This window comes from Chiloscyllium plagiosum, unplaced genomic scaffold (genome assembly GCF_037043375.1).
Source record: "Chiloscyllium plagiosum isolate Xiang-an unplaced genomic scaffold, Cpla_swu_hap1 HiC_scaffold_7, whole genome shotgun sequence".
Lineage (NCBI taxonomy): Eukaryota > Metazoa > Chordata > Chondrichthyes > Orectolobiformes > Hemiscylliidae > Chiloscyllium > Chiloscyllium plagiosum.
The window spans coordinates 113607715-113625538 of NW_028270145.1; the positions used below are offsets into that span (position 1 = coordinate 113607715).

At 48.3% G+C, this 17824-nt stretch overlaps 1 protein-coding gene across 18 annotated transcripts in view; it reads left to right on the forward strand.

Moving 5' to 3' along the window:
- obsl1a (obscurin like cytoskeletal adaptor 1a) overlaps positions 1 to 17824 on the forward strand; it is a 306290-nt gene that overhangs the window by 150996 nt on the left and 137470 nt on the right. For 15 of the 18 annotated variants that reach the window (XM_087989386.1, XM_087989383.1, XM_087989372.1 and 12 more), the window contains 5 exons: positions 806 to 1075; positions 5292 to 5561; positions 8415 to 8684; positions 10688 to 10957; positions 15441 to 15710. In XM_087989386.1, coding sequence (XP_087845512.1) covers positions 806 to 1075; positions 5292 to 5561; positions 8415 to 8684; positions 10688 to 10957; positions 15441 to 15710 — 1350 coding nt within the window. The remainder of the gene's footprint in view (positions 1 to 805; positions 1076 to 5291; positions 5562 to 8414; positions 8685 to 10687; positions 10958 to 15440; positions 15711 to 17824) is intronic. The other 3 variants (XM_087989375.1, XM_087989385.1, XM_087989381.1) reach the window with 2 other exon arrangements.

A 17824-nucleotide genomic window follows, 5' to 3' on the forward strand; every position in this document is an offset into this window, starting at 1 on the left:
CATACCCTCTAATCCAGGCAGCATCCACTTCCAGATGTTCTAGGCATCAAAGGGTATGGGGAGAAGACGGGAATATAGCACTGAGATAGAGAATCAGCTCTAATTGTATGGAATGACAGAACAGCGTTGAATTGCTGAATGACTTCCTTCAGCTCTTAGTTTTTACATTTCCCACAATTGTGAAGAGTAAAGCAAACTCTCAATCCCAGTCTTGAATATACCTGGCTGAGTGTGGATCCACATTCCTGTGTTGTGGCGAATTCCAAAGGTTTGTTATTTCCTGAGGGGAAGAGACACCTTTTGATCGTTGTCTGAAATTGTTGGCTCCTAATCCTGCGAGTAGCCTATTGTTGTGGATATATTTTTCACAACATCAGTGCCATAATGGAAGAAAAGCAGAAAAAAAACTTTGTGTGTCACAACATGAGCATTCTTGCCCCTCTGAACACCATATCAATATGTCACCTTGAACAGAGTGACCGGGTCACTATTACTGTAACAAACCAAAGAGAGCAATGTGGACAGAGATTCTTCACATTTCTGCTTTACCCTACTCTGTTTATTGTCCAAAGGGCTCTCGCTGTTTATGTTTCATCCTTCCCTGTCGCTTCCTCACAATCTCTCTAATTTTCTCTTCCTTTCCCTAATTCTCATCCTTTCACTTTTTCTCTTCTTTCCTGTTCTCCATTTCAGTCTCTCCATTTGTATCTTTCTCTCTCAAAGCTTCTAATTGCTCTCTCCTTTCTATCTCTCGCACACACACACACACTGTTCCTCTCTCTTTCTCTGTTTGTGTTGGATCTAGACCCTCCAGTAAGGATCGTGAACAGTTCCTCTCCGGTATTGAGTGTACTGACTGGGAGTCAGGTTGTTCTGTCATGTGAGCTCTCTCAGCACAATGCCGAGGTGAGATGGTTCAAGGATGGGGTGAAGGTGGAGAGGAACGAGAAGTGCACAATGGAAATGGATGGAAAATGCAGAAGGCTGACTATCCGCCAGGTTACATTGGGGGACCGAGGAACGTATCTGTGTGACGCAGTTGAGGACTCAGCCAAGTTTGAAGTGACTGTGTCTGGTGAGTCCTAAGTCAAGCGATACTTGATGTTATTCCCTCTAGGTCGGGACAGGGGATACTGATGTCATTCAGATTTGTAACAGGAGACACAGAGAACTCTGTTCAGCGACTGAGGGATAGCGTTTCATGCCCCCAGATGTCATGCCTTGTTGCAGAGTGAAAACTGCCTTGGAAATGAAAATATCAGTCATTGACTGATGTTTGTTGTGAGTTGGGGAAACATGCAGTTAGTCTTCAAGTAGGATACCAGGATAAGATCGCAAGGATGAGGGGCAGGAGTAGGACATTTGGCCCCTTGGAACCCTGCCCTGACTTTAAATGAGAACAAGGCTGAACCTTTACCACCAGCCAACCTTCCTGGCCACTTCAGGCTCTTGTGGTGCAGTGCTCGCATCCCTACCTCTAACCTAGCAGCTGAAAATGTGTTGCTGGAAAAGTGCAGCAGGTCAGGCAGCATCCAAGGAGCAGGAGAATCGCCGATTCGGGCATGAGCCCTTCTTCAGGTCAGGAATCTAACCTAGCAGACCGAGGTTCTAATTCCAGTTCAGGTATGTCATAACTAATCGGCTTCGTTGTGTTGGCATTGTAAATGTATCTATCTCATTCTTAAAAACAAAACACATTAAGCTCCGATTTGCTACCATTGAAATGACAACAGAACGTCAAACCGTACAACCCAGAAACTGGCCCTTTGGTTCTCGATATTGTGCCGAACATTTCGGCAAATTAAACCAACCCTGCCCTGACTTTCAACGAGAATGTGGCTGAACCTGTACCTTTAGCCAACCTTGCTGGCCACTTCAGGCTCTTGTGGTGCAGAGGTAAACACAAGGACTGCAGATGCTGAAAACCAGACTCTCGATTAGAGTGGTGCTGCAAAAGCACAGCAGGTCAGGCAGCATCCGAGCAGCAGGAAAACCGACGTTTCGGGCAAAAGCCCTTCATCAGGAATAGAGGCAGGGTGCCTGCAGAGTGGAGACATAAATGAGAGGGGGGTGGGGTTGGGGAGAAAGTAGCATAAAATACAATAGGTGAACGGGGGTGGGGATAGAGCTGATATGTCAGAGAGGAGGGTGGGGGAAGGTAGCAAAGAGTACAGTAGGTGAATGGGGGTGGGGATGAAGGTGTAGGTCAGAGAGGTTGGTGGAGTGGATAGGTGGAAAGGAAGATAGGCAGGTAGGACAGGTCATGAGGGCAGTGCTGAGCTGGAAGGTTGGAGGTGGGGGAAGGGGAAATGAGGAAACTGGTGAAATCCACATTGATGCCCTGGGGTTGAAGTATTCCGAGTGGAAGATGAGGCGTTCTTCCTCCAGGCTTCGGGTGGTGAGGGAGCGGCGGTGGAGGAGGCCCAGGACCTGCATGTCCTCGGCAAGCTGGGAAGGGAGTTGAAATGTTGGGCCACAGGGCGGTGGGGTTGATTGGTGCAGGTGTCCCGGAGATGTTCCCTAAATTGCTCTGTCTACCCCATCTATCCCTCTCTTGTCAGGTCTGCCCTCAGTCTGTGCTTCTCCAGAGAAAATTACCTTAGTTTGTTCAGCTTGTCCTGAAAGCTCATACCCTCTAATCCAGGTAGCATCCACTTCTCAATGTTCTTGGCATCAAAGGGTGTGGGTTGAAACCAGGAATATGGCATTGAGATCGAGGATCAGCTAAAATTGTATGGAATGACAGAGCAGCCTTGAAGCACTGAATGGCTTACTTCAGCTTAGTTTGACCTTTCCCTCAATTGTGAAGAGTCAAACAATCTCTCATTCCCACTCTTGGATATATCTCAATGAGTGTGGAGCATTCCAAAGGTTTGTCACATCCTGAGAGAAGAAATGTCTCTGGTTCACTGTCTAAAATAGCTGGCTCTTAATCCTGCAATTAGCCCATTGTTGTGGATATATTTTTCACAATTTCACAATAGTGGTCCTAATAGAAGAAGTACATAGGCAAGAGGCTGGAAGAATACAGCAAGCCAGACAGCAGAAGGAGGTGCAGAATTCGAGGTTTCGGGTGTAGCCATTCTTCAGGACAGGCGGTGGGTGTCAGGGAGCTGCATATAAAGGGGGTGGCGGGGGGGGCGGAGGGTGGTGAGGTGGGAATAGGTGAAAACAACTAGAAGGAACAATTTGTTTGGTCAATGGGAGGAATGAGTCCGATTGGTGGCAGGGAGCAGTGGAAGAGATGGGGAGGAGCTGGGAAGGGAGTCGGGGAATGGCAAGGGGAGTTATTTGAAATTGGAGAACTCAACGTTGAGTCCTCTGGGTTGGAGGCTGCCCAGGCAGATGAGGTGTTGTCCCTCCAAATTGCAGTGTAGTTCATTGTGGCAATGTAGGAGACCAGGGATGGTCATGTCAGAAAGGGTGTGGTTCGGGGAATTGAAATGAATGGTGACTAAGAGGTCTGGTTGGCCTCTGCAGGCTTGGCTGCGATGCTCGGCGAACTGTTCCCTAAGTTTACGTTTGGTCTCCCCGATGTAGAGAAGACCACATTGCGATCACCTAAGTTGGAAGAGAGGCAGGTGAACCTCTGTCTCACCTGGAAGGGCTGTTTGGTGCCCTGGATAGAAGTGAGGGGGGTAGTGTACATGCAGGTTTTGCATCCAGTTGCAGGGTTTGGGAATAGTTGGTGGGGAGAGCGGCACAAAACATGTATTGTCAAAGGGAAAGGCAGAGAGGGGAGGGGAAGATGTTCTTGGTGGTGGGGTCCAGTTGGAGTTGGCAGAATGTTTAAGGATGATGTGCTGAATGCGGAGACTGGGAGGTGGTAAGTGAGGACAAGGGGGACTCTGTCTTTATTGCGTTGGGGGGAGTTTAGAGCAGTGGAATGGGGAATGAAGCGGTGTGTCAGAGGGCTATCTGGGTGACAGAGGGAAGGAAAGCACATTGTTCAAAATAGATGGACATCTGGGTTGCTCACGAGTGGAATGTTTCCTTGTCTGAGCAGAGGCAGAGGAATTGGGAGAATGGGATGGAGTTCTTGCAGGATATTGGGTGGGAGGAGGTATAGTCCAGATAGATGTGAGAGCCTTTGGGTTTGTAGTAAAAATCCGTCTGGAGCTTGTCGCCGGAGATGGACCGAGCATCGCAGCCAGGCCCGCAGGGGCCAACCGGACCTCCATCCATTTCAATTCCCCTAACTACTCCCTTTCCGACATGATCATTCTTGGCCTCCTACATTGCTACAATGAACCACACTGCAATTTGGAGGGACACCACCTCATCTTCTGCCTGGGCCGCCTCTATCTAGGAGGACTCAACATTGAGTTCTCCAGTTTCAAGTAACCTCCCTTCCCAGCCCCTCCCCACCCCTTCCACTGCTCCCTGCCACTAACCGGTTTCATTCCTCACATTGACCCTCTGCCTGTCTTCACTTATCCCCACTTCACCACCCTGCCCCCTTTATCTGCAGCTCCCCGTCAACCACCCCCCACCCCGTCCTGAAGAACAATTACACCCAAAATGTCGACTTCTCCATGGCTTGATGCTGCCTGACATGCTGTGTTCTTCCAGCCTCTTGCCTGTTTCTTTTGGATTCCAGCATCTGCATTTATTATATCTCTAACCTAATGGAAGAAGAGCAGAAACAAAATTTTGTGTGTTGAACATTCTTGTCCACACGAACACCATACCAATGTCTCACTGTGCCCAGAGCGTCAGGATCACTATTTCTGTGACACAAACCAAGGAGAGCACTGTGGACAGGGATTCTTCACATTTCAGTCTTTCATTTTTTTATTCTCTGTCCAGGTCTCCAACGTGCTCTCACTGTTTATATTTTGATGTGGAAGTGCCGCTGGTGGACTGGGGTGGACAAAGTTAAAATCACACAACACCAGATTATAGTTCAGCAGGTACTTCCAAATAAACTTGTTTGACTATAATCTGGTATAGTCCATTCCTGAAGAAGGGCTTATGCCCGAAACGTCGATTCTCCTACTCCTTGGATGCTGCCTGACCAGCAACACATTTTCAGCTATAATCTGGTATTGTCTGTTTATGTTTTGCTCTTCCTTACAGTCTCTCCAATTTTCTCTTCTTTTGCCACATTCTTATTCTGTCACTTTTTCTCTTTTATCCTCTTCTCTATTTCACTTTCTCCATTTATATCTTCCACCCACAAATCCTCCAATTGTGCTCTCTGTATCTGTCTGTCTGTCTGTCTCCCTCTCACACACATACACTCACATACTCTTCCTTGTACTCTCTCTCTCTGTTTGTGTTGGATCCAGAGCCTCCGATAAGAATCATCAACAGTTCCTCTCCAGTATTAAATGTACTGACTGGGGATGAAGTTATCCTGTCATGTGAGCTATCACGGCCCAAAGTCGAAGTGAGATGGTTCAAGGACGGGGTGGAGGTGGAGCGAAACGAGAAGTGCACAATGGAAATGGATGGAAGACGCAGAAGGCTGACCATCCACCAGGTTACAATGGGAGACCGAGGGACGTACCTGTGTGACGCAGTCGACGACTTGGCCAAGTTTGACGTGAATGTGTCCGGTGAGTCCTATGTCGAGAGTTTGCCGCTGGAAGAGTGCAGCAGGTCAGGTAACATCTGAGGAACAGGAAAATCGACATTTCAGACATACGTCCTTCAACAGGAATGAGGCTTGTGTTTTGGGGCCGAGAGATAAATGGGAGGGGGTGAGGTTTGGGCGAAGGTAGCTGAGAAAGTGATAGGTGATGAAGATGAGGGAGAAGGTGATAGGTCAGAGAGGAGAGTGATAGGCAGGTCCTGAGGTTGGTGCCCGAGTTGGAGGCTTGGGACTAGGATACTGTTGGGGTGTGGGGGGAATGAGGAAGCTGTTGAAGTCCACATTTATCCCGTGTGGTTGCAGGGCCCCAAGGTGGAATACAAGGCGGCACGGTGGCACAGTGGTTAGCACTGCTGCCTCACAGCGCCAGAGACCCGGGTTCAATTCCCGCCTCAGGTGACTGACTGTGTGGAGTTTGCACGTTCTCCCCGTGTCTGCGTGGGTTTCCTCCGGGTGCTCCGGTTTCCTCCCACATCACAAAAATGTGCAGGGTCAGGTGAATTGGCCACACTAAATTGCCCGTAGTGTTAGGTAAAGGGTAAATGTAGGGGTATGGGTGGGTTTCGCTTCGGCGGGTCGGTGTGGACTTGTTGGACCGAAGGGCCTGTTTCTACACTGTAATCTAATCTAAGTAAATCTAATCTAAAAATCTAATCTAAGGCATTCTTCCTCCAGGTGTCAGGTGGTAACGGTTTGGCGGTGGAGGAGGCCCAGGACCTGCATGTCCTTGACGGAGTGGGAGGGGGAGCTGAAGTGTTAAGCCATAGGGCAGTGGGGTTGGTGAGTGCTGGTGGGTCCCAGAGATGTTCTCTGAAACGATCCACAATGCGGCGTCCCATCTCCCCGATATAGAGGAGACCACACCGGTTGCAATGAATGCAGTAGGTGCCATTGGTAGAGGTGCAGGTAAATTTCTGATGGATGTGGAAGGATCCCTTGAGGCCTTGGACGGAGGTGAGGGGACTGGTGTGGACGCAGGTTTTGCACTTCGTGCAGTGGCAGGGAAAGGTGCCAGGTGTGGGGTGTGAACCTGATGAGGGAGCCGCGGAGGGAATGGTCTTTCCGAAACCTGATAGGGGTGGAGAGGGAAATATATCTTTGGCGTGGGTCCGTTTGGAGGTGGCGCAAGTAGCGGAGGATGATGCAATGTATACGGAGGTTGGTGGGGTGGAAGGTGAGGACCGGGCGGGGTGGGGGTGTTCTATCCTTGTTGCGTTGAGAGGGGTGGGGTTCAAGGGCAGTGGTGCATGAAGTGGAGGAGATGCACTGGAGGGCATCATCAACCATGTGGGAAGGAAGTTGCGATCGTGGAAAAAGGAGGCCATCTTCGACTTTGAGGTGGAATTGGTCATCCTGGGAACAGATGCAGCAGAGCTGGAGGAACTGGGAATAATGGATGACATTTTTACAGGAGGCAGGGTGGGAGGAAGTGTAGTCTAGGTAGCTGTGGGAGTCGGTGGGCTTGTAGTGGATGTCCGTGGTTAGTCAGTCACCAAAGAATGTGATGGAGAGGTCCAGAAAGGGGAGAGAGGTGTCCGAGATGGTCCAGGTGAATTTGAGGTCGGGGTGGAAGGTGTTGGTAAAGTTGATGAACTGTTCATCCTCCTCATGGGACCTCGTGGTGGTGCCGATGCAGTCATCAATGTAGGTGGTGTGGTGCCAGTGTAACTGCGCAAGATAGACTGTCCCACATATTCAACAAACAGGCAGGCATAGCTTGGTCCCATGCGGGTGCCATGGCTTACCCCTTTGGTTTGGAAGACGTCTAAGGATTGGAAGGAAAAGTTGTTGAGAGTGAGGACCAGTTCAGCCAAGCGGATCAGGGTGTCTGTGGAAGGGTATGGTTGGGACGACGTGAGAGGAAGAAACGGAGAGCTTGGAGACTTTCACCGTGGCGGATCGATGTGTACAGTGACTAGATGTCCATGGTGAAGATGAGGCATTGGGGGCTGGGGACCAACAGCAACCAGTACCTTTCCACCGACATCGTTTCCCCAGACCCCAAAGCCTCATCTTCACCATGCATGTCCAGTTGCTGCACACATTGTTTCACCACAACAAATGTCTCCAAGCAATCTGTTTCTTTTTCTCACGCAGTCCCAACCAGTATCCTTCCACCGACACCCCGATCCGCCTGGTTTCCTACCAGCCCACACCCCACTCCTGGCACCTTTCCCTGCCACCGCAGGAAGTGCAAAACCTGTGCCCACACCAGTCCCCTCATCTCCGTGCAAGGACCCAAAGGATCCATCAACATCTATCAGAAATTTACCTGCACCTCTACCAATGTCATCCACTGCGTCCATTGCACCCGTGTGGTCTCCTTTACATCGGGGAGACAGGGCGCCTTCTTGTGGATTGTTTCAGAGAACATCTCTGGGACACCAGCACCCACCAACCCCACTGCCCCGTGGCTGAACACTTCAACTCCCCCTCCCACTCTATCAAGGACGTGCAGGTCCTGGGCCTCCTCCACTGCCAAACCGTTACCACCTGACACCTGGAGGAATAACGCCTTATATTCCGCCTTGGGACCCTGCAATCACATGAGATAAATGTGGATTTCAACAGCTTCCTCATTAACCCCCCCCCCCCCCCCCTCCCCACCCCCTCCCCCCACCGCGACTAGTCTCTCTAATTTTCTCATCCTTTCCCTAATTTTCGTTCTTGCATGTCTTCCCTTTTTTCCTCTTTCTTTTAATCTCTCCATTTATATCTTTCCCGCCCCCCCCACCTTAAATTCACCAATTTCCGTCCCTCCCCCTCTCTCTCACTGTCACTCACACACTTTCTCTCTGTCCACTTGCATTGGATCCAGAGCCTCCAGTAAGAATCGTCAACAGTTCGTCTCCGGTGTTGATTGTACTGACCGGGGCTGAGGTTGTCCTGTCATGTGAGCTCACTCAACCCAAGGCTGAGGTGAGATGGTACAAGGACGCGGTTGAGGTGAAGCGGACTGAGAACTGCACGTTGGAGGTGGACGGAAGACGCAGGAGACTGACCATCCACCAGGTTACAGTTGGGGACGGAGGGACATACATGTGTGATGCAGTTGACGACTCAGCCAAGTTTGAAGTGACCGTGTCTGGTGAGTCCTAAGTCAAGCGTCCTAAGTTGATGTTGTTGTTCTCTCTGGGTCGGGACAGGGGATATAGGTGCCATTCAGATTTGTAACAGGAGACACAGAGAACTCCGTTCAGCGACTGAGGGATAGCTTTCATGCCTCACGATGTCATGCCTTGTTGCAGAGATAAAACTACTTTGAAATTGAAAATATCAGTTGATGTTTGTTGTGAGTTGGGGAGACATGCATTTAGTCTTCAATTAGGATACCAGGATAATATCGCAAGGACGAGGGGCAGGAGTAGGACATTTGGCCCCTTGGAACCCTGCCCTGACTTTAAATGAGAACAAGGCTGAACCTTTACCACCAGCCAACCTTCCTGGCCACTTCAGGCGCTTGTGGTGCAGTGCTCGCATCCCTACCTCTAACCTAGCAGACCGAGGTTCTAATTCCAGTTCAGGTATGTCATAACACATTGAAGTCGATTAGTTGGCGTTGTAAATGTATCTATCTCATTCTTAAAAACAAAACAGATTAAGCTCCGATTTGCTACCATTGAGATGACAACAGAATGTCAAACCGTACAACCCAGAAACTGGCCCTTTGGTTCTCGATATTGTGCTGAACATTTCGGCAAATTAAACCAATCCGTTCTTCCTGCCCATGGTCGATATCCATGCATTCCTTCCTTACTCGTGCTTATCTAAAAGCCCCTTAGATGCCCCTCTCATACATGCCTCCACCAGTACCCTGGCAGTGCGTTCCAGGTGTCCACCTTTTTTCGTATGATAGACTTGCCCTCACACAATGCATGGTATCTAGTATTAGATATTTCAACTCTGGGAACGAGAGGCAGACTGTCAGCCATTTGTCTCTGATAATTATGTAAACTTCTATCGGGTCTCCCCTCAGCCTCGGCTGCTCCAGGGAAAACAACCCAAGTTTTTCCTCCTGCTCTTTACAGCTCATGCCTTCTAATCCAAGCGGCGTGCAATTCTAGACGTTTGAGGCATCAAAGGGTATGGGGGGAAAGTGTGAATATCCTATTTTACGAGAGGATCTGCCATAATTGTATGCCATGATGGAGCAGACTTGAAGGGCTGATGGCTTACATTAGTTTCCATGTCTCCCTCAATTATGAATTGCCAAGCAATCTCTCAATCCCAGTTTTGAGTATCAAATGAATGAAGTTCCACTTTCCTCTGGTACGGAGAATTTCAAAGATACATCACCAGCTGAAGGAACAAATGTCTCCTCATCACCATCTGAAATGGCTGGCTCCTTATCCTGTGAATAGACCATTCTTGTGGATGCATTTTTCACAACATCAGTGACCCTAATGGAAGAAGAGTAGGAAAAAACATTGTGTGCCAGAACAAAAGCATTCTTGACCCTCTAAACACCATACCCGTATCTCACTGTCAGCAGTGTGACAGAATCAGTCTTGTATTAACGGGGCGGCACGATGGCTCAGTGGTTAACACTGTAACCTCACACCGCCAGGGATCCGGGTTCGATTCCAGCTTTGGGCAACTGTCTGTGTGGAGTTTGCACGTCTTCCCTGTGTCTGCGTGGGTTTCCTCTGGGTGCTCCGGTTTCCTCCCACAGTCCAAAGATGGATTGGCTATGCTAAATTGCCCAAAGTATTAGGTGCATTCATCAGAGGGAAATGGGTCTGGATGGTTTACTCTCCGGAGGGTCAGTGTGGACTTGTTGGGCCGAAAGCCTGTTTCCACACTGTAGGGAATCTATCTAATCAAACCAAAAAGAGCTCTTTGGACAGGGATTCTTTCTGCTTTTCCCCGCTCTGTCCATGTCGCCAATGCACTCCCACTGTTTATGTTTCCTCCTCCCACTCTCACTAATTTTCTTTTCCTTTCCCTCTTTCTCATTCTATCACACTTTCCCTTTTTTCCTCTTAATTTTACTCTCTCCATTTAAATCTTCCTCCCTCAAATTTACCAATTTCTCTCTCTCTCTCACTGTCACTCACATACTTTCTCTTTCTCCTTTTGTATTGTATCTAGAGCCTCCAGTAAGAATCGTCAACAGTTCGTCTGCGGTGTTGAGTGTACTGACTGGGGCTGAGGTTGTCCTGTCGTGTGAGCTCTCTCAACCCAAGGCCGAGGTGAGATGGTACAAAGATGGGGTTGAGGTGAAGTGGAATGAGAACTGCACGATGGAGGTGGATGGAAGATGCAGGAGACTGACCATTCGCCAGGTTACAGTGGGGGACGGAGGAATATATCTATGTGATGCAGTTGACGACTCGGCCAAGTTTGAAGTGAATGTGTCCGGTGAGTCCTAAGTGAAACCACAATTGAACCATTAACATCATTCCGTCTCGGTCGGGATGGGGCTCCCTGCTGTCATTCAGATTTATAACAGGAGAGACAGAGAACTCCCTTCATGATCTCAGGAATGTATTTTCACACATCCAGATGTCATGTCTGGTTGCAGAACCGAAACTGCCTTGAAATTGAGAAAATCCACCATTGTCTAATGTTTGTAGTGAGTTGAGGAAACAGGCAGTTAGTCTTTAATTAGGATACGAGGATAAGATCTCAAGGAGCAGGAGTAGGACATTTGAACTCTCAAGCCTGCAGTGACTTTCAGATCAATGGTGATTGTGGTCAACCTTCCATTGCTCCTGTGATGCAATGATCGAATTCCTACCTCAGACCTAGAATGTTGTACTCCCAGTTGAATTATGTCATATCACATCGATGCATGATTTGGAGACACCAGTGTTGGACTGGGTGTACAAAGTTAAAAATCACACAACACCAGGTTATAATCCAACAGGTTTATTTGGAAGCACTAGCTTTTGCAGCGCTGCTCCTTCATCAGGTCGTTGTGGAAAATAAGATCGTAAGACACAGAATTTATAGCAAAGGTTTACAGTGTGATGTAACTGAAATTATATATTGAAAAAGACTTGGATTATTTGTTAAGTCTCTCATCTTTTTAAAATGACCATGTTGGTTTCAGTTCTTTCATATATAAATCACAAAACTTTTCTTAGAAGTTACATTCTCAAGTGAACTTTAACAATTGGTGTCATGTCGGCCCAGATAATGTATTGAAGGCGTTAGCTTCCTCTGTGAGGCTGACTGTGCCACAGTGGTCAGACTGATTCTAATCTAAAAAATGGATTTACAGAAGCTTACATAGATTCATGCAATTTTTGAGCAAAGTAAAATGTAATTCTGCAGGCACAAATTCACCCCACAAACATATATATGTGTGTGTGTGTGTGTGTGGTGGGGGGGGGGGGGGCAGGGCAGGGGGCATTGAGTGTCTGTGAGAGGGTGCTTGTATGTGTGAGTGTAAAGGGGTTTAAGTCTGTGAGCGGGAGTGTGTGTGTGTGTCCGTCCGTCCATCTGTCTGTGTATAGTGAAATGGGGTCACCTGTAGTGTGACATGAACCCAAGCCCATTGTTGCGGCCATCCCCTTGGGTACCGAACTTGGCAATGCATCTATGCAGGTTGATTAAAATTGCTGTTTCAGTGATAGTGGGTCAGAATCTTGCATGTATCTTTTTTAAAAATGAGATAGGTACATTTAGAATATGGAACGGTCCGGTACAGGAACCCGCCCTTGGCCCACAATGTTGTGCTATATGGGTCCATATCCCTTCATTCCTTCCTTATGCATGTGCTTATCTGAAAGCATTGAAACACCCCTGTCATATCTGACCCACTACTATCCTTGCCAACGAGTTCCAAGCATTTAAAACTATGTGTAAAAAACACTTGCTCCTAACATCTCCTTTCAACTTGTCCCCTCTTATTAAATGCATGCTCTCAAGTATTAGACATTTCAGGTCTTGGAAAAGTATTATGACTGTCATCCCTATCTATGCCTCTCATAATCTTATTTACTTCTGTCAGGTCTGCCTTTAGATTGTGCTCCTCCAGAGAAAACAACCCTCATTTGTCCAGCTTGTCCATATCCTCTTAATCCAGGTGGTATCCACTTCTCCATGTTCTAGGCATCAAACAGCGTGGGGTGAAAGCGGAAACATGACATTGAGAGAGGCTTAGCTAAAATTGTATGGAATGACAGTGTAGCCTTGAAGCACTGAATGTCTTTCTTCAGCTCTTAGTTTGACATTTCCCTCAATTGTGAAGAGTCAAACAATCTCTCAATCCCACTCCTGAATTAACCTCAATGAGTGTGGATCCACATTCCTGTAGTACGGAGAATTCCAAAAGTTTGTCACGCCCTGAGGAAAGAAATGTCTTCGGATCACTGTCTAAAATAGCCGGTTCTTAATCCTGCAATTAGCCTGTTGTTGAAGATATATTTTTCACAATATCAGTGATCCGAATAGAAGAAGAAATAAACCAGCAGGAGGCTGGAAGCACACAGCTTCCAGGCAGTGTCAGGAGGCGGAGAAGTCGATGTTTCAGGTGTAACCATTCTTCAGAACTGGGGGGTTGGTGGTGAGGAGCTGCAGATGAAAGGTGGGGGATGGGGGTGGAGGTGGTGGCAGCGGGGGCAGGGTGGTGAAGTGGGGATAGGTGAAGACAGAGCGTACAATCTGTTTGGTCAATAGGAGGAATGAATCCAGTTGGTGACAGGGAGCAGTGGAATGGATGGGGAGGGGCTGGGAAGGGAGTTGAAGAATGGGAAGGGAGGTTATTTGAAATTGGAGAACTCAACATTGAGTTCTCTGGGTTGGAGGCTGCCCAGGTGGAAGATGAGGTGTTGTTCCTCCAATTTGAGGTGTAATTCGTTGTGGCAATGGGGGAGGCCAAAAATGGTCATGTTGGAAAGGGAGTGGTTAGGGGAATTGAAATAGGCGGTGACTGGGAGATCCGGTCCACTCCTGCAGGTCCGGCTGTGATACTCAATCAAACGTTCCCTAATTTTACATCCTATCTCCCTGATGTAGGGAAGACCACTTTGGGAGCACCTGATGCAGTAAACTAGGTTGGAAGAGAAGTAGGTGAACCTCTTTCTCACTGGGAAGGGGTATTTGGTGCCCTGGATGGAGGTGAGGGGATTAGTGTACTGGCAGGTTTTGCATCTTTTCCGGTTGCAGGGCAAGGTAGCTGGGGGTTTGGGGGTGCATTCAGTACAGAGACCAGTGCAAACCAAGGGAATGTCCTTGTGGAAGCCAGGGAGGCTGGGGGCGTGGGGAGGGGAAGATATTCTTATTGGTGCGGTCTGGTTGGAGTTGATGAAAGTGTTTAAGGATGATGCGTTGGACGCGTAGACTGGGGTGGGTAGATGAGGACGGGGGGTCTCTGCCTTTATTATGTTGGGGGTTGAGTTTAGAGAAGTAGAACGGGGATTGGAAGTGGTGCTGCAGAGGGCTGTCTGGATGACAGAGGAGGAAAAGCACGTTGTTCAAAATAGGTGAACATCTGGAATGCTCGTGAGTAAAATGTCTCCTTGTCCAAGCAGATGCAGCGGAGGCGGAGGAATTGGGCAAATGGGATGGAATTCTTGCAGGATACTGGGTGGGAGGAGATATAGTCCAGGTAGTTATTGTACTCTGTAGGTTTGTAGAAAAAGTCCGTCTGGAGACCGTCGCTGGAGATGGACCGAGCATTGTAGCCAGGCCCACAGGGGCCAACTGGACCTCCCAGTCACCGCCCATTTCAATTCCCCTAACCACTCCTTTTCTGACATGACCATCCTTGGCCTCCTAAATTGCCACAATGAACCACTTGACAATTTAGAGGGACAAACCTCATCTCATGCCTGGGCAGCCTCCAACCTAGAGGATTCAACATTGAGTTCTCCAATTTCAAATAGCCTCCCTTCCCATCCCCCGATTCCATTTCCAGCCCCTTCCCATCCCTTCCACTGATTCCTCGAAACCAACTGGATTCAGTCCTCATTGACCAACCTGGTCATATCCTGTACCTGTCTTTACCTATCCCCACTTCACCACCCTGCTCCAGCCACCTCCTTTATCTGCAGCTCCCCCACAACTACACCCATTCCTGGAAGACAGTCAGACCAGAAATGTTGACTTCACCTCCTGATGATGCCTGGATGGCTGTGTCCTTCCAGCATCCTACCTATTTCTTTTGGACTCCAGCATCTGCAGTTATTTTGTCTCTAACCTAATGGAAGGAGAGCAGAAACAAACTTAGTGTGTCAAAACAAGAGCATTCTTGTACATCTGAACACCATATCAATATCTCACCCTGCCCAGAGTGACAGTGTCACTATTTCTGTAACACAAACCAAGGAGACCACTGTGACAGGGATTCTTCACATTTCACTCTTTCATTTTTTTTCCTCTCTGTCAAAGTCTCCAACACACTCTCCCTGTTTATATTTGATGTGGAAGTGGCAATGTTGGATTGGGGTGGACAAAGTTAAAAATCACAAAACACCAGACTATAGTTCAACAGGTTCTTCGAAATAAACCTGTTGGACTATAACTTAGTGTTGTGTGTTTATGTTTCACCGGTCTTTGTCTCTTCCTCACAATCTCTCTAATTTTCTCTTCTTATTCTGTCACTTTTTCTCTTTTGTCTTTTTTATTTAACTGTCTCCACTTATGGCTTCCACCTGCAAATCCTCTTCCTCTCTCTCTCTCTCTCTCTCTCTCTCTAACACACACTCTCACACTCTTCCTTTCTCTCTCTCACACACACTCACACACTCTTCCTCTCTCTCTCTGTCTCTCTCTCTTTCCCACTCACACACTCTCATACTCTTGCTCTCTCTCTCTCACTCTCACTCTCTCACTCACACTCACATACTCTTGCTCACACTCTCTCTCTCTCTCTCTTTGTCTTTGTTGGATCCAGAGCCTCCAATAAGAATCGTCAACAGTTCCTCTCCGATATTGAATGTACTGACTGGGGGCGAGGTTGTCCTGTCATGTGAGCTGTCATGGCCGAAGGCACAAGTGAGATGGTTCCATGACGGGGTGGAGGTGGTGCAGAACGAGAAGTGTACAATAGAAATGGATGGAAGATGCAGAAGGTTGACCATCCACCGGGTTACACTGGGAGACCGAGGGACGTACTTGTGTGACGCAGTTGACGACTTGGCCAAGTTTGAATTGAGTGTTTCTGGTGAGTCCTATGTCTAGCCACACTTGAACCATTGCGATTGTTCCCTCTGGGTCGGAACAGGGGGGCACTACTGTCATTCAGATTTACACCAGGAGACACAGAGAACTCCATTCAACAACTGAGGGATGGGGTTTCATGCACCCAGATGTCATGCCTTGTTGCAGAGTGAGAAACACCTTGGAATTGAGAAAATCAGTCATTGCTTGTTGTTTGTTGTGAGTTGGGAAGACGGGTAGTTAGTCTTTAATTAGGATATCAGGATAAGATCGAAAGGATAAGCGGCAGGAGTAGGACATCTGACCCCTCGAAACGCAATTGACGACTCGGCCAAATTTGAAGTGAATGTGTCCAGTGAGTCCTATGTCAAGCCACACTCGAACCATTGATGTTGTTCCCTCTGGATTGGGCTGCGGGCACTGATGTCATTCAGAGTTATAACAGGAAACATAGAGAACTGAGGGACTGAGGGATGGATTTTCATGCCCCCAGATGTCATGCCTTGTTGAAGAGTGAAAACCACCTTGGAATTGAGAAATGACGCCCCAGACGTTATTGCAAGATGTTTGTTGTGAGTTGGGCAAATAGGCAGTTAGCCATTAATTGGAATACCAGGATAAGGTCGCAAAGAAAAGGGTCAGGAATAGGATCTTTAACCCCCTCGAACCCTCCCTGACTTTCAGTGAGAGCGTGGCTGAACCTTTGCCACTAGCCAACCTTCCTGGCCACGTGCTGTTCTTGTGGTTCAGTGGCAGCATTTCGACCTCTGACCTCGAAGACCTAGGTTCTAATTCCAGTTCGGGTATGTCATAACACATCGAAGCAGATTGATTGACGTTGTAAATGTATCTATCTATCTCATTCTTAAAAACAAAACACACCAGGCTCTGATTTGCTACCATTGAAATGACAACAGAACATCGAATAGTACAGCACAAGAACTGGCCCTTGGTTCTCTATGTTGTGCTGAACATTTCGCCACATTAAACTAAACCCTTCTTCCTGCCCAAGGTCCATATCCATCCATTCCTTATTCATGTGTTTATCTAAAAATTCCTTAAATGCCCTATTGTACTTGACTCCCCCACTACCCCTTGCAGCGTGTTCCAGGGATCTACCATTCTCTGTGTAAAAGACTTGCCCTCACATCTCCTTTGAACATACACCCTCTCTTGTTAAATGCACAGGATACAGTGTTAGACATTTCAACTCTGGGATGAAGATTCAGATTCTGGATTAGTAGTGCTGGAAGAGCACAGCAGTTCAGGCAGCATCCAAGGAGCAGCGAAATCGACATTTCGGGCAAAAGCCCTTCATCAGGAATAAAGGCAGAGAGCCTGAAGCGTGGAGAGATAAGCTAGAGGAGGGTGGGGGTGGGGAGAAAGTAGCATAGAGTACAATAGGTGAGTGGGGGAGGGGATGAAGGTGATAGGTCAGGGAGGAGAGGGTGGAGTGGATAGGTGGAAAAGGAGATAGGCAGGTAGGACAAGTCCGGACAAGTCATGGGGACAGTGCTGAGCTGGAAGTTTGGAACTAGGGTGAGGTGGGGGAAGGAGAAATGAGGAAACTGTTGAAGTCCACATTGATGCCCTGGGGTTGAAGTGTTCCGAGGCGGAAGATGAGGCGATCTTCCTCCAGGCGTCTGGTGGTGAGGGAGTGGCGGTGAAGGAGGCCCAGGACCTCCATATCCTCGGCAGAGTGGGAGGGGGAGTTGAAATGTTGGGCCATGGGGCGGTGTGGCTGATTGGTGCAGGTGTCCCGGAGATGTTCCCTAAAGCACTCGGCTAGGAGGCGCCCAGTCTCCCCAGTGTAGAGGAGACCGCATCGGGAGCAACGGATACAATAAATGATATTAGTGGATGTGCAGGTAAAACTTTGATGGATGTGGAAGGCTCCTTTAGGGCCTTGGATAGAGGTGAGGGAGGAGGTGTGGGCGCAGTTTTACAGTTCCTGCGGTGGCAAGGGAAGGTGCCAGGATGGGAGGGTGGGTTGTAGGGGGGGGGGGATGTAGACCTGACCAGGTAGTCACGGAGGGAACGGTCTATGCGGAAGGCGGAAAGGGGTGGTGAGGGAAATAGATCCCTGATGGTGGGGTCTTTTCAGAGGTGGTGGAAATG